Source organism: Coenobita brevimanus, chromosome 66 (genome assembly GCF_032717465.1).
Source record: "Coenobita brevimanus isolate Jiangsu-jjx chromosome 66, ASM3271746v2, whole genome shotgun sequence".
Lineage (NCBI taxonomy): Eukaryota > Metazoa > Arthropoda > Malacostraca > Decapoda > Coenobitidae > Coenobita > Coenobita brevimanus.
In genome coordinates this window covers 39,036,432-39,052,630 of record NC_137019.1, presented here as the reverse complement: position 1 = coordinate 39,052,630, position 16,199 = coordinate 39,036,432, and the positions used below count along the sequence as shown (strand labels likewise).

The 16,199-nt window shown below is 41.6% G+C and overlaps 1 protein-coding gene across 1 annotated transcript in view; it reads right to left on the bottom strand.

The window, feature by feature from the left end:
* LOC145405350 (uncharacterized) overlaps positions 1-16,199 on the bottom strand; it is a 47,858-nt gene that overhangs the window by 30,443 nt on the left and 1,216 nt on the right. Inside the window, exons 2-3 of the mRNA XM_080276761.1 lie at positions 12,523-12,702; positions 7,978-8,142 (exon numbers count right to left, since the gene is read on the bottom strand). Of these exons, the coding sequence (XP_080132887.1) occupies positions 7,978-8,142; positions 12,523-12,702 (345 nt within the window). The remainder of the gene's footprint in view (positions 1-7,977; positions 8,143-12,522; positions 12,703-16,199) is intronic.

Genomic DNA, 16,199 nt, shown 5'->3' with positions numbered 1-16,199 from the left:
CTCCCCACAATAGGTACACCATTAGGTAGTGGGGGCAAAGTTTTCCGGCCACATGCCTGTGCTGGTGTCAATGTCTGTGACGTAGTAGGATATGTCATGTCATATGTAAGGTGCATGTAGAGTAGTGCATGAGATAGTCAGAGGAAAGTGTTTGGGAGAGTATGCTGGTCTACTCTCCATGTTAGTGTCAATCTGAAAAGGTCTGCAATGGGGGATGGTCTAGTAGCCTGTGAAATGGGAGCTCCAGCTCTCCCTGTCATCAGCATTCCCAGTCCCCTTGAGAGTACCACTCTGATCAGGTGATGCTACAGCCTTCAAGGACCACACACAAGGTCTGTCCAAAAAGAAACAGAACTTTTTAAACAGCACACCAATTAGCAGCCATATTGTAATTGCGATGGGAGTGTTGTATACCAGCGACTTTGAGCTTTAGTCTAACACTAACCACATCATGCCACACCACTTACTTATTGAGAAACACACGACTGAGCGAATGTGTGTTTTTTGAACTCGGTGAATTTTTTCTATCTCTTCTATCGCCTGAAACTGGTGACCTTTCAGGGTGGATTTCAAATTGGGGTGGGGGGTGGGGGACTCTGTAAGGGCCAAATCCAGAGAGTAGGGTGGCTGGGGGACCACAGTCATCTCATGCTTAGCAAAAAGTCACAGATAAGGCAAGATGCATCAGCAAGCACACTGTCATGGTGCAGCATCCAGGTTTTCTTTGTTCACGCCTCAGACCTCTTCCTTTGCACTGCCTCCATCAAACGCTTCAGGATGTTCAAGTAAAGTTCTTTACTGACTGTCTGACCATGTGGAACAAATTCATAACGAACAACACCCTTCCAATAAAAAAAAGGTGATCAACATCACCTCACGTTTGAGCGACTGACGTGCTTTTCTCTCTCTCTCTCTCTCTCTCTGGGGGGGGGGGGTCATGGTAATGACATTTCAACCCACTGCAACATTGTAGCTGCACATCCACATTTCATCACCTGTTACAACATTTTTCAAAAAGCATGTTTTGGGTGACCGCCTGGGAACACCTGATGCTGTTGGTATCCCTACGTGTCAAGTGGGGTTGGTGGAGGATTAGTGCCCCTCCCTGTAAAACAATTAACTCTAAGCCCTTGGCCACCCCATTTGGGATATATGGCATCTGGCAATGGATGGATGGATGGATGTTTTCCCAATATGAAACAGAATTTTACACATACGCACTGTTCTTCAAGGTCTTTCCTTGTTCAACTTGCAACAAATCGCCATGTGCACTAAACACGTTCCCTCAAACATGTGTACCTCGACGACTAACTGATATAGTGTGATGCAGCTAACATTAGACTAAAGCTCAAAGTTGCCAGTGCATAGCACGCTCTTTGTGATCATGATATGGCAGCTAGTTGGTGAGCTGTTTAAAAAGTTTAGATTCTTCTTGGACAGACCTCGCACAAGACATCTTCAGGCAATGAACTTTGGTGAAAGCTTTGCCATTGCACTTCACATCTCAAAGGCTTTCAATCAAGTCTGGCATAAATCTTTAATTTACAAACTGCCCTCTTACGGTTTCTATCCTTCTATCTGTGCCTTCATATATAGCTTCCTTTCTGGTTGTTCTACAGCCACTGTTGTAGACGACCATCGTTCTTCTCCTAGATCTATCAACAGTGGTGTTCCTTAGGGCTCTGTCCTATCACCAACTCTTCTCCTTTCATTCATCAATGACCTTCTAAGCTGTACATCAAACCCTAGCCACTTGTACGCTGATGATTCCACCCTTCACCTTTCCATTCGGTTCCCACAATGCCTATCTCAGCAGTTACTTCAACAAGCAAGGGATGAGGCTATGGCACACCTGATGTCTGACTTGGCTCGTATTTCTGACTGGGGTAAAAATAATCTTGTTGTTTTTAATACATCAAAAACTCAGTTTCTGCACCTATCAACCTGACAAAATCTTCCACAGGAGTACTCACTAATGTTTAATAATATCCAGCTGAATCCTGCATCATCCTTGAACATGCTTGGGGTTTCATTCACTCGGGACTTATCTTGGACAGATCATATTGCATCTCTTGTAAAATCTGCTTCCAAGAGATTGGGTGTGCTACGCCAACTCTGTACCTTCTTTACCCCTGCACAGTTGTTGACTATATACACAGGTTTTATTCACTCCAGTGTAAGAGTACAACTCTCATGTGTGGGGAGGTTCCCCACATACAGCTCTTCTCAATAGGGTGGAGTCAAAGGCTTTTCGTCTCATTAACCTGCCCTGTCCCGACCGATTTTCAACTAACGACTCCCCCCAATCCCAACCAATTTTGGAAAATAAATTTTTTGGCTCAAACCTCCGCTTCTGGTGAGAAACATCAAAAATTCATAGAGAAATCGCTCACCTGAGGTTTAAAATACTCGATACAGGTAGCAGTACTCCTTATCTTACTGGGCTTTCTATCAGGCTCACTCCAAAGAAAATGAGTTCTATGGGAGGGTAACTATTCCAAACCACTCATAAACGGTATTTATTTATTTATTTGGTATGAATTTATATGTAGTAAGAGAGTACAGTATATTGGTTTTCACACAGTAATATAGGCAATATAAGCACTGTTTCACTCACCAAACACATCAACATATCTGTCCTTTTTTGGTGACATTACCGTAAAACGCCATAACTTCGGACAGCGTCCAAACTTCGGACATTTCGCAAAAAAATGTAATAATTCAAGTTTATTGGAAGAGAGTGCGATATTTGCAAAAAATAATGATGTGGGTAGGTAGGGTAATCCTCTAAGACTATTATGTATTAATCCTATTAAACTAGCTTGAATATGTGTGGGTGAAAAAAATTCGTGAATCCATTGGAAAAAATAACTGAATTTTCTTACCCTGCAAAACTTTGTTCACACAGAACAAACAGTTTCAATTGTAAAAAAGTGAACAGTACGATTATATGTAGAAAAGTGCTGCAAGTACTGGGAAGTAAACTGTTTCAAAATATATGCATGGATAATCTTGCTATGCCTGCTTTAATGAATACTTCTTTATTTTGCAGAAAAAATTCCTAACTTCGGACAGACAAATTATTTGAGCCAAATAAAGTCCAAACTTCGGACAGACAATAATATTAATGGTAAAGTGATGCTAATTAGATAAACAGAAAAACATGGCTAAAACAGCGAAATCTCCTATAAAGAGGAAAAGAGCCTACACAAGTACAGTGTCCAAAAGTGCCCTGGAAAAGGCTAAAGATGACATAAATAACAAGAACATGAGTGTGCGCAAAGCAGCTGAAAAATATAAATTAAAAAAGAGCACATTACATGATTACCTGATACAAAAACATTGCAAACAAGTGGGACGTAATACTTCATTGAGCCATGATGAAGAGTTACTGGTGTGTCAGAGAATCCTCACATTGGCAGAATGGGGATTCCCACTCGACAATTTGGACTTGAGGATGTTAGTGAAAGCATATTTAGACAAACGAGGGGTTGTTGTGTCACGATTCAGTAACAATGTACCTGGTGTTAAATGGGCCCATTCCTTCTTCAAGCGCCACAAACAAACCCTTAGTAGACGATTGTCCCAGAATATAAAGACTGACAGAGCCAGAGTGACAAGAGCCATGCTAGCCGAGTTCTACAGTAACCTGAAAAAATCACTAGAAGGTGTGCCTCCAGAGAACATAATAAATTTTGATGAGACCAATCTTACTGATGATCCAGGTAAAAAGAAAGTCATAGTGAGGCGGGGCACTAAATATCCAGAGAGAATCATGAACTCAACAAAATCCTCAATATCTATTATGTTCTCTGGAACTGCATCTGGTGTGTTACTCCCTCAATATGTGGTGTATAAAGCTATCCATCTTTACGATACCTGGACTGAAGGGGGCCCTCCTGGAACACTATACAATAGGTCCCCCAGTGGATGGTTCGACTCGTGTTCATTCGATGACTGGTTCCACAAAATTATCCTCCCCTAAGCTAAACGCAAGACAGGTAGAGTTGTCATTATAGGAGGCAACTTGGCAAGCCATGTATCACCCAGTGTTATTGAGTCATGTGAGAAATATAATATCTCCTTTCTTCTCTTACCACCTAACTCCACGCACTTGACACAACCTCTCGATGTTGCTGTGTTCCGGCCTCTAAAAGTGCACTGGCGTAAGATCCTCGAGAACTTCAAGAAAACTACTGTTGGTAGGCTGAGTGCTTCATTACCTAAAGACTGCTTCCCAGCACTACTGACCGAACTGGTGGATAAAGTTAAAGGGACCATTGCTGACAACCTACGTAGTGGGTTTAGGAAGTGCGGCATTTATCCTCTTGATCCACAGAAATCCATCTCAAGACTTCCAGAAGATTCAATCCAAGATACAGCTGATACTGGTACACCAGGACCATCTACCAGTACTGCCTTAGACAGCTCAGTGTTGGAATTGTTGAAGGACATGAGGCATGGAACCAGTCAGTCAAGCTCAAGTCCAGCTATAGTGAAACCAAGGCGAAAGAAAAGGTTGAATGTGTCACCGGGCATGAGTATTACTACAAGGGCACTACAAAATGAAACAGAGAGCCAGCATGAAGAGTGTGAAGTTGATGATCCACAACCCCAGCCACTGCAGCCACAAGAGGATACAGCAGAGATAGCAGCACAGCCTTCCACTTCCACATCTGCACCCAACCATGAAGCACAAGCATCTCCCCTGACAGTCACCTCTACCCAGATTATTGGGGATAAAGTTGTTCCCTCAGATTGGGTAGTTGTGAGGGTTCCCTTTGATACCAAAGACAGATATAGGCATTATATTGCTATCATTGTTAAGGTAAAACCAGAAATACATGTCAGGTTTCTCAAACACGTTCAGGGTACACCTCACACATTTGTATACCCAATGGTTGATGACAGCAGTGACATAGACAAAGAGGATATACTGAAGGTGTTACCAGAACCAACACTTGACCGAAAGCAAAGGATGATTTTTGATGTAGATGTGAACCTTTGGCCTAAGTAATGATAATAATTTTGATATAAATCTGTAAGATACCATAGTCAGTACTACCAGTACCAAAGTTATTGCCAATAAGGTGCCTTAACCAGTAATGAGGTTTATTTTAAAGAAAAAAGTGATACTATATATTTAGTTACAGTATTTTATACTGGTAGTTAAGGAATAGTTTTTTGTACTGATGTACTACAGTTAATATGTTCCATGGTGCCTTCATAACATGTGCCAGTGTGTGTGTGTGTCTGTTGATTTGTGTGTGTGTGTGTGTGTGTGTGTGTGTGTGTGTGTGTGTGTGTGTGTCTGTTGATTTGTGTGTGTGTGTGTGTGTGTCTTTAGAACCTGTAAGAAATGTTCAACATCATTTTATGTTATTTCGGTATGCATTTGTTGAGTCAATGAGGTAGATACTTGATAATTAAGTGAAGTTTTGTTTAGGAAAATGAGGACAGTTCCTCTTACAGTTTTGGGTATATGCAGTGCATTTTTATTTTATTTTTTCATCTCAAAAAGTTCGTGAATAGTTCTTAGTTCTATTTACGGCCAGAATACCTCACTACAATGTGATATGATGCAATTTAATGTGATATGAAATTACGAGCTCCAAAAAGAAGATATTTTGGGATACTTCTCTATATATATGTATAACTCTGGTCACTAGTGCCCAATATTTTTTTTTTACATTTTTTAAAAACTTCTCAAGTGTCCGAAGTTTGGCCAGTGTGTCCAGAGATAGATCCCATTAACCATTCTCATGTTTAAAGGGAAAATACATGGATGTCCGAAGTTTGGAAGAGCTGTCCGAAGTTAGGAAATTTGTTCCTAACTTCGGACACTTGAAAATGAAAAAAAAAAAAGCACAAGTTTAGCTTGGCTAATTTTTTAAATATATGGATTTAGTAGGTACTCTCCCTGGCTACCACATGACACCAACAGGAATAAAATTGCACCATTCTACAAGGAGTTATTCATTAAAACACATAAAAAATGTCCGAAGTTATGGCGTTTTACGGTACCTGATCATCATTTCTGACTGTTTCTTCCTCTAATGCTACGTAAATACATTGTTATCGATTGGGAAATCACTCTGGCCCTGAATTTCGTACCGTGGCACCCCATGTCTTTACTGGCCAGGTCACTGGTAACAGGTGAATTGCCGAGACAATGGTGTGCGGGGGGGGGGGATCATGCTCGGTAAGGCATTGTCCCTGCCTAGCATCTTGTAGGGGAAGGTGTCCCGTGTATACGTACCAAAAATCACCCACGAAAATTGAAAATTGTGCAAATTAGGGACCTTGCAATTAATGCGCGTTTATATACGTCAACGGGACTGACAGTGACAAAACTTGTGGACATACATATATGTCAATGGGACGCGGTGGGTTAACCCTCCTCCTCTTGCTGGCTCCCTTCAACCTCTGTCTCTTCACCGCACTGTTGTGTCTTTATCTCTTTTCTATTGCTACTTCAATGGTCACTGCTCCCCTGAACAGTCTGCTTGCATCCCTCCACCTCTATGATGGGTGCATTGCACTCGTCTAGCAACAGACTCTCATCCCTTTCTGTCCAACTCTCTAATGCAAGAGTTAACCGTTACTCCCAGTCCTTCATTTATGCAACAGGTCAACTCTGGAAATGTCTCCCTCTGTCTGTATTTCCTACTTCCTATGATCCCTAGTCTTTCATATGCAGTGTGTCCAGGCATCTCAAAATGAACGGATCTTGAATTTGGCTCTCTTTTGCGGTTTTTGTTTTTTTCTCTCTCGAAAGGATGGTTTGCGGGCTCCTGGCCATTGGTTCCTTCTTTCTTGCATTTAAAAAAAAAAAAAAAAAAAAAAAAAAAAAAAAAAAATTCAAACACACTCAGACACTTACCAGGACAGAATTTGCACAACAGAAACATACTCTCCCAACTCTACAAACAATATATTAAATTAGCGATGTCCCGTGCCTCCCCAGCACGGGCCTCTATCGTATCAAATACAATACCCACAACAACACCTTGCAGACCATATGGAACAACACCCTAAACATAATACCTAGCTACACAAAAACCAACTCCCAGAGCTCATTTATGCTTTGAAACTAAAGCCCTCTCTGTTAGAAAATATCCTGATATGAGAGGCACATAATTCTATCCAGCAGCCTGTGACAACATACAACACCTCATCAAATAACAATGCCACACGACACAATTAGGCACAAAACAATCACCACACAAACATTATCAGAATTTCTCTGAAAACATCCCATCTCCAGACATTCTAACACTAGGAATGAAAACACACCTACAAACTCATTATACACACAAAGCATTATAACATCCCAATCAGAATACTAAACTACAAGACCCCCTCCCAACATCTACCCATCAGAGATATCCTTAAACAGAACTGATTGGGTTCACTCAGCTAGGCTACGAACAGGATATTACCTTGCCCCACACTGTGACACAGACTAAACATCCACGGTGTAAGGAACCTGTGGGATGACCCCATTGAGACACTTCCTAACCTGCACCTGATGGGTATCCTCAGCCAGGCAGACTGAGGTTAAGCAACAACAACAACAATGCAGTCATTCACTCACTGCCTCCTTATATCCATTCCATGGTATTTCACTACATCTTCTCCATATCTTGTTCCATGTGGCCTTTTTTTGGTTTCATGTGTCTTCCTATCTCTATAATTAAACCAATCCTTTTTTCCTCTCGGTATTAATAACAAACTGTGGGACATGTCTACTGATATCCTCTCCATTTATTTTCATAAAAATTTCATACTTCTCATAGACAGTGCTTTTCATTTCCATTTCCTGACAGTGGACCCTAACTTAAAACCCTCTGCTCTCAATATTCTCACATGAAGGGGTAGTGTATTGTAACAATATACACAAGCACTGGATCTGAAAGAATACTTTTTCAGCTTAAAAAAAAAAAAAAAAAAAAAAAAAAAAAAAATACAGCCTACCTGTGAATAGAAAGCCAAGCCCCATGCCTAAGGCAGCTGTTGTAAGGAAGGTCCACCAGAAGGCAGTAGGGACAGTGAAAGGCAGAACTGTTACTGATACTGCCACCCACACCAGACTAACAAACATGAGGAACTGATGGTTGTACACCTCAAACAGCACTGATCCTGTGAAGGATAAAGAACATGATAGTTTTAATCCTATAAATCCTATACATATAGCTGTGGTCAGCAATTATCATCCATCATCCTCTTTGTCCCAGTGTCCAATTCACTTCCTTCTGCCAGATCAATGTGGGGTGGGTGGGGGAGGGGGAGGCAGGTAACAGCTCAGAGGAGGAGAGACAGGATGATGTGGAAGGGAGGTAGGGAGAATCATGGAAGCAAGGTTGTCAACCCCTTCACTACAAAACCTTTTTCTTTTTCATTCTTGACATCTCCACATGGCATTATTCAGCAAAGGAGAGACTTATCCACCTGGAAGGTGGATCATTAATTCAATACCAATGATCCAATCTATGTTGAAAAAAATAATTTTATGGTGGACACATTATATGAAAAATGTGACACAGGACCAAGAGGCTTCACTGGGAATCATAATGATGTGCTCAACCCTCCTTTAAAGTGAGAGGAAAACAATAATGATATGGTTGTTAATACAACATTACATCCGTATTCAAGTGACAAGATATCCAGGTTTGATGTCAAAATATTTCAGTGATCTTTTTGTTGTTCCTGATTAACCCTCATATGTCTGGCCAAGCAGACCCATCAACCACAGGTAAGCATCTGCTTCTGTAAAACCATCCTACTGGTACAATACAATACCTGTACACCAATACCCCGATAACCGTCAGTGCTGCGTACCAGTGGGAGTGTTTGGTCAATGAGTATGTCAGATATCAAAGCAATTTTCCTCTTAATATACTGAAGAAAAGCCAGAGATGCATTCCATGCCCAAACCCAAACTCTTATATACCTTAATCAACAAAGAATGACACAGAAACACCAAAGATAATGTTATTATCCTCATAAATAATCTATCTATCTATCTATCTATTGCCAGATGCCATACTCCCATAAGGGGTGGCCATTTGACTTTGAGTTAGTTGTTTTACGGGGAGGGGCACTAACCCTCCACCAACCCACTTGTTGACACGTAGGGAACACGTATGGGTTGGTTATATGGTTACCACCCAGCGTTGTAAATGGTTTCTTGGCTTACAGGAAACCATTTGGCTTGTCACTCAATGTAAAGCCACCAGTAAAGGAAAGAAGAGCAATAAGAAGTGACAGGAAAGATGGGAGAAATAGGAAGAGAGGAGGGCAGGCACAGAAAAAGAATGATAAAGGCTAAGAAAGCAGTAGGCAGCACTACATAAATAATACCACTGCAAAAAAATGAGACATCAAACATCACATGCAGGAAAGTATTCAGGCCAACAGACACAGCAGAAGGGGGAAAGTGGACGAGCTGGCCAGGCAGGTGGGGGTCAGGGAGGGTGGGGGGATGGGGAGGAGGACACACAGGGGTGGAGAAGTGTGGGGGGATGAGGAGGGAGACAAACATTGGTGGAAGAGAGTGGGAGGGATGGGGAGCGAGACAAGCAGGTGTGCAGGAGGGCAGGGGGACTGGGAGGGAGACAAGATAGCCCAACTGCCCTACTACCCCCACCCCATCTCTCTCTCTCTCTCTCTCTCTCTCACACACACACACACACACACACACACACACACACACACACACACACACACACACACACACACACACACACACACACACACACACACACACACACACACACAGATGGATATAAACATAATGGATAACATGCATCTGCAGGAAGGATCCAGAAAATTTAACATAATTGTAGAATACAGAATGAAATCCCATCTCTAAACTACCTATCTATCTATCTATTGCCAGATGCTTTAATCCCTTACAGGGTGGCCACAAACAAATTGCCTCCACGTCGCCCTGACCCTCGCCATTTCACTGCCTTGCTCCCAACTCACACCCCCGTCTCTCATTTACCTCACCACTCCATCCCTCCACCTCATTCTCAGCCTCCCCCTCCCTCTCCCCGCCTCCACCTCACTCAGATACACTCTCCTCATCAGTCTCTCACCCTCTATCCTCTCCACATGGCCAAACCATCTCAGTGTGTTCCTCCTAATGCTTCCTATCACATCCATATCCACACCACAACACTCCTTTATACCCTCATTTGTCAGCCTGTCTGTGATTAAAGTTAAAGGCAGAGAGGTTCACCTGTAAAACTGAAACATTTGGATGCTCTTTGGGAGCTGTGGCAAAAAAAAAAAAAAAAAAAAGGCAGACGAGAGAGGCAGAGTGGAGCGGCATATGGTTGATGAGAGTGGTGATTTTGGGGGATCTGATTATCAAACCGACTTGTGTGAGCTGATAAAGGCATTAATGATTAGAATTTCAAAGATGGAAGCAGTAATCAAGAATATGACAAGTGACAGCTTAAAGACAAAGAAAGGTGAAACAAAAGATGGGTAGAAGCTGAGTACAGCGACCTGGTTATGGAGATTGAGGTATTGCGGGAGGCATGGGAGAAAGAGAAGAGACATATTGACAAAATAGATATAATTATGGGAGAGTGGATTTCGACTCCATAAGATAATATTTCAGAAATGTGGACTGGAGCGAAATGTAGTGTGTGAAAAATACCCAGAAGAAATATAATATCTTTATGAAAATATATGAGGAGGGAGTCAGAAACCATGTTCCTAAAGTTGCTGCAAAAAGGGACGACAGAAAGAAAGAGTAGTTTAATAAAAGATGTAGGGAGGCACTTGAAATTAGGAATCAAGCATAGGACCAAGTAAGAAAAAGATATACAGAAAAATCTTGGAAAGGGTGCAGAGACGAATATGTAAAAGTAAGACGGAAGGACAAACAAAAATGCGGGAAGGATATAATTAATAAAAGCAAGAAAGAACCCCAACCATTCTAAAGGTCTGTTAATAGTAAAATGAGAACAATGAAAAGCATAGTGAGACTGAGAGATGGAGATGTAATATATGAAAAAGAAGAGGAAATGTGTAACATAATGAATGATAAATTGCAGTTGGAATTTGTAACAGAAAAGGAATTCCTAGAACCTGTAACAGAGATACAGCTCCTGAAACTGGAAACAATAGTAGATGAGAAAAATGAGATACTTCAGTTGATGAAGGAGTCGGATGTGAGAAAAGCAATGAGACCAGATGAAGCAGCTGGTTGAATCTTGAAAGAATGTGCAGACCAGTTACTGAGGCCTACCTATGATATTCTAAGGTTTTCCATAGAAAGTGGGCAGCTACCTGCCGAATGGAAAAAAGCAAATACAGTTCCAATTTATATAAGTGGTGAAAGGGAGGATCCGCTTGACTATAGACTGGTCTCTCTCACTAGTTTGGTCTGCAAACTATGTGAACATGTCATTTGAAAAAGATGGATAAAATTCCTTGAAGGGCATATGGTAATAACATCCAAGCAATTTGGATTCAGAGAAGGGTCATCTTGTGTTACAAACTTGTTGAGCTTCTACAGATTGTGAGCTTCTACAGAAAGTGACAGACAATGTTCAAGGAAGGGAAGGACAGGTAGACTATATTTACCGGGATTTAAAGAAAGCTTTTGACAGAGTGCCACATAGAAGATTATTATGGAATCTGAAAACCTATGCAAGTGTACATGGAAAACTGTTGAAATGGATAGAAAATTATTTGATAGGAAGATAAATGAAAACCATACTAAGAGACAAGTTTTCCAAGTAGAAAAGGATAATTAGTGGAGTGCAAAGGGTTTGGTGTTGGCCCTAATCATGTTCTTGATAGACATAAATGACATGCCTGAGGGGCTGAGTCCTTATAAGAGTTTACTTGCTAATGATGCAAATATTATGAAACATATTAACCCTTAGCTAGTGGCAGCAGTTGCTGAGAAACACCTAAAAAAAAAAAAAAAAAAATCATCTTTATACAGATCCCCCCGACCCCAGGATTGGAACATATGTATAGTTACATTGCATTATGTAAGGTTTTAATATAATCTACATATAAACTCTACCACATGTAAGGTTTTAACATTATATACAGATGCTACTGCACGTAAGTTTTTAACTTAATCTATATATAGACTCTACCACATGTAAGGGTTTAACATAATCTGTATGTAGATTCTACCACATATGAGGTTTTAACATTATCTACATACAGTACTGACTCTACCACAATGTGGAACTGTTGCTATATTTTATTAACATAACAAAAAGGGTGTTGCAAGCATCTAGTTGGTGGAGTGGTATGAGTAGACTGTAAGCTTCTTTACTAAGCCTTGTAAAAGGACCAAATCTAAAAAGGCATACACCTCCCCAACATTAGTTTCCTTCCACATCAGCTCTCTACTCTTTCTCATAATTTCCTCCTTCCTTCTTCTTTTCTTCACAGACTTTGGCAGCATATTTGATTGTTTCTCTCACTGTATGTTCAATGATATCCCTGTCTACTAAGGTCCTGAAGATTTTGCAAAACTACTTTGACCCGTGTCTCCATTAATCGGCAATTGTTCTCTACTAACTGCAGAATGACTCAACCACCTAAATGGAGCACTGTCATCACTGTCATTAACTTCTGAACCTGACAGATTATCATCTGGCTCTTCTGCAATCTCACGCTGTGATTCATCACCACTATCAGTGTCATCACCATCACTATCTGATGTAGAATTGCTACTGTACTAATAACATCAACGAAATCAACATGTAAATCCTGACCTAGAATAACTAGTATCTCATCATCACTAATGATCCTCCTTGAGACCAAAAACAAGTTTAAAGCCAATCTAAATGGCCTAACAGCTGTCAAGGAAGCTAACCTAAGCCTAACACCTGTATAAAACTCACTAAAACCAACAAATAAAATCTGAAAATCATCAAATATAAGTCTGGAAAAAATCAAGCTTAGTGAGCTGTACCCCAAAATAATAATGTTCACCCCACCTATGGCTAAAACACATTAATCTACGTCTAAAAACAGTTCATAAATCAACGTGAACACACAATTTTAGTCTAAGATATCATGAAAATCTACAGCAGCAGACTGTAGCACCAGTCGAGCAGGGCAGTATTCCCAAGGTGGATGGAAAGCTGATGACAGGGAGAGCTGGAGCTCCCATTTCATCAGCCCTCGGGACTAGTTCCCGACCATCCTCCCTTGCTGAACTTTTTCAGTGTCTCAGTAACACAGTGAGTAGGCCAGCATGCTCTCCAATACAAATTTGTCTAACTACCAACACCAAACTACATGCACAGTACACACTGCACTTCTTTTTCCAAAATTCAAAAATCATGGCATCACAACACAGCCTCGAAGTCCCCAGGGAGGGGGGGGACCATAAATGCCCCCACCTTCCGCCCCTCATCCAGTGACGACTCGAGCTGCCTGGAACCACTGTCTGACTCAATTCTTCATTTCTGCAACATTCGTTGCCTTTCGTCCAACTTTCGCTCTGTTGAGCACCACTTCTCCTCCTCTAAACCTCACCTTCTTTTTCTAACGGAGACTCAGCTGTTTGAGGCAACTGACAGCAAACCCTTTTCTGTATCCTCCTACTTTCTCTATACTCATTTCAAAGCCAAAGGTGGCTGTTGTGTATATACATGCAACGACTTATCTTGCTCTCGTGTTCCTGAATTCAATTCTTCTGAATTCTCTACACTCTGGCTTCAGCTTTCCTGTCACTCTCTGACTAAATATATCTGCGCTGTTTACTTATCCCCTAATTCAACTATCAAAAATTCTTTGACTATCTTACTTCGACGATGGAATACATTCTATCCTTTTCTCTTTTCTCTGAAATCTCCGTTCTAGGAGATTTCAATGTTCACCACCACCTTTGGCTCTCCTCTCCTTTCACTGATCCACCTGGTGAACAAGCCTACATCTTTTCTATCCTTAATGACCTAGAGCAGCCTGTACAGCACACTACACGTATCCCTGACCGCCTTAGAGAGAGCTCCAACATACTTGACCTCTTCCTTACAACTAATCCTTCTGCTTACAATGATAATCTTTTCTCTCTGTTGGGCTCCTCCGATCACAACCTTATCACCTTAACCTGTCCTATCGCTCTGGTACGGCCTGTGGATCCTCCAAAGAAACGTCATCTGTGGCACTTTGGAGCCGTGGACTGGGAAACCCTCAGGCAGTACTTCTTTGATTTTCCCTGGAATGATTATTGCTTCCATGGCCGGGAGCCATCTGCGTGTGCCTTGTGCATTACGGAGGTTATTCTCTCAAGCACGGAAGCATACATTCCTATCTCACATCCTTTGACTAATGCAAGAAAGCCTTGGTTTAATCACGCTTGTTCTAATGCTGTCTGCAACAAGGAGAGGGCCTATAAAAGGTACCAGAGCCAACCCACCCACACACATCCTTTATACGTTTCTGCCTGGAATTGTGCAAAGTCTTTTCTTCGCTCTGCTAAAAATAATTTCTATCTATTAATCTATCTATTGCCAGACGCCTCAATCCCGTTCGGGGTGGCCACAAACAAATCGCCTCCACGTCACCCTGTCCCCCGCCATTTCACTGCCCTGCTCCCAGCTCACACCCCCCTCTCTCATATACCTTTCCACCCCATCCCTCCATCTCATCCTAGGCCTCCCCCTCCCTCTTCCCCCCTCCACCTCACTCACATACACTCTCTTCGTCAGTCTTTCACCCTCTATCCTCTCCACATGGCCAAACCACCTCAGTGTATTCCTCCTAACGCTTCCTATCACATCCACATCCACACCACAACGCTCCTTTATATCCTCATTTGTCAGCCTGTCTCTCCATGTGACTCCACAGGCTCCTCTTAAATAACTCATTTCCACTGCTCTCACTCTTGACTTGTGTCCTTCCAACAACATCCAAGCTTCACTTCCATACGTTAGAGTTGGTATCACAATACTGTCATGTAGTAACTTTTTCACTTTCATGCTCATTTCCCTGCTTCTTATCACTGCTTTCAAGGAACCAGCTACCTTTCTTCCCTGCTGTACCCTTTCAAGCACTTCACCCTCCAAACCTCCATCCTTACTCATCACACTACCCAAATACTTAAACGTACTCACATTTTCCAATTCCTCACCATCCAACCTCGCTGTACATTCACTGACTTCACCTCCCTCAAAGACCATCACTTTACTCTTCCCTGCATTCACCTTTAGATTCCGTTTCTTACACACTCTCCCAAACTCATCCACCAAGCCTTGCAGCTCCCCTTCATCTTCACTCAACAACACAGTATCATCTGCAAACAACAGTACAGGGAGTTTCCAAACACTATCCTCTCTCACCAGGGCCACTCCAACATCCACTACCCTACCTTGTACCTCTTTTATTACCCCATCCATGTACAGATTGAACAACCATGGAGACATGACACATCCCTGTTTCAACCCAACCTTCAAAGAGAAAAATTCACTTAGTTCACCATCCACACGCACTGCAGCCTTCGCACCATCATACATACTCTTCACAGCATTTAACAACGTCCCATCTAGTCCATATATTCTTAACACTTTCCACAATCCTTGTCTATCCACCCTGTCATATGCTTTCTCCAAATCCATGAAAGCCGCATACAACTTCTTTCCCTTCTCTAGAAACTTTTCCACTAAAGACCTAAGAATGAATATCTGATCTACACAACCTCTTCCCTTCCTAAAGCCTCCCTGTTCTTCTCCAACTAATTCCTCACACCTCAGGTTCGTATTCTCGTTGGTTAGCTATGGAAGCTCCCCAACACCTTTGCCTCAGTGATTTATTTTAGGATACGGCTGGTTGATGTCCTTTTGTAAGTTATTTATAGAGTATGGTGGTAATGAAGGGATTTTTGTAACACAGAAGAGGACAGTAACGTGTAATAAACAAAATAAATTACTTAGGAAGAGGTGTTAGGTAGCTTGATGCAGAGTATGGTGATAGCTACTGAAGAATTTATACAACACTGAGAAGGAGAGTATGGTGTAATAAACAAAATAAACTGCTAAGGAAGAGGTGTTAGGGAGCTTTAGGCTATGCAGAGTATGGTAATACTGAAAGAATGTATGTAGTACAGAAGAGGACAGTAAGGTGTAATAAACAAAATAAATTACTTAGGAAGAGGTGTTAGGTAGCTTGATGCAGAGTATGGTGATAGCTACTAGAAGAATTTACGC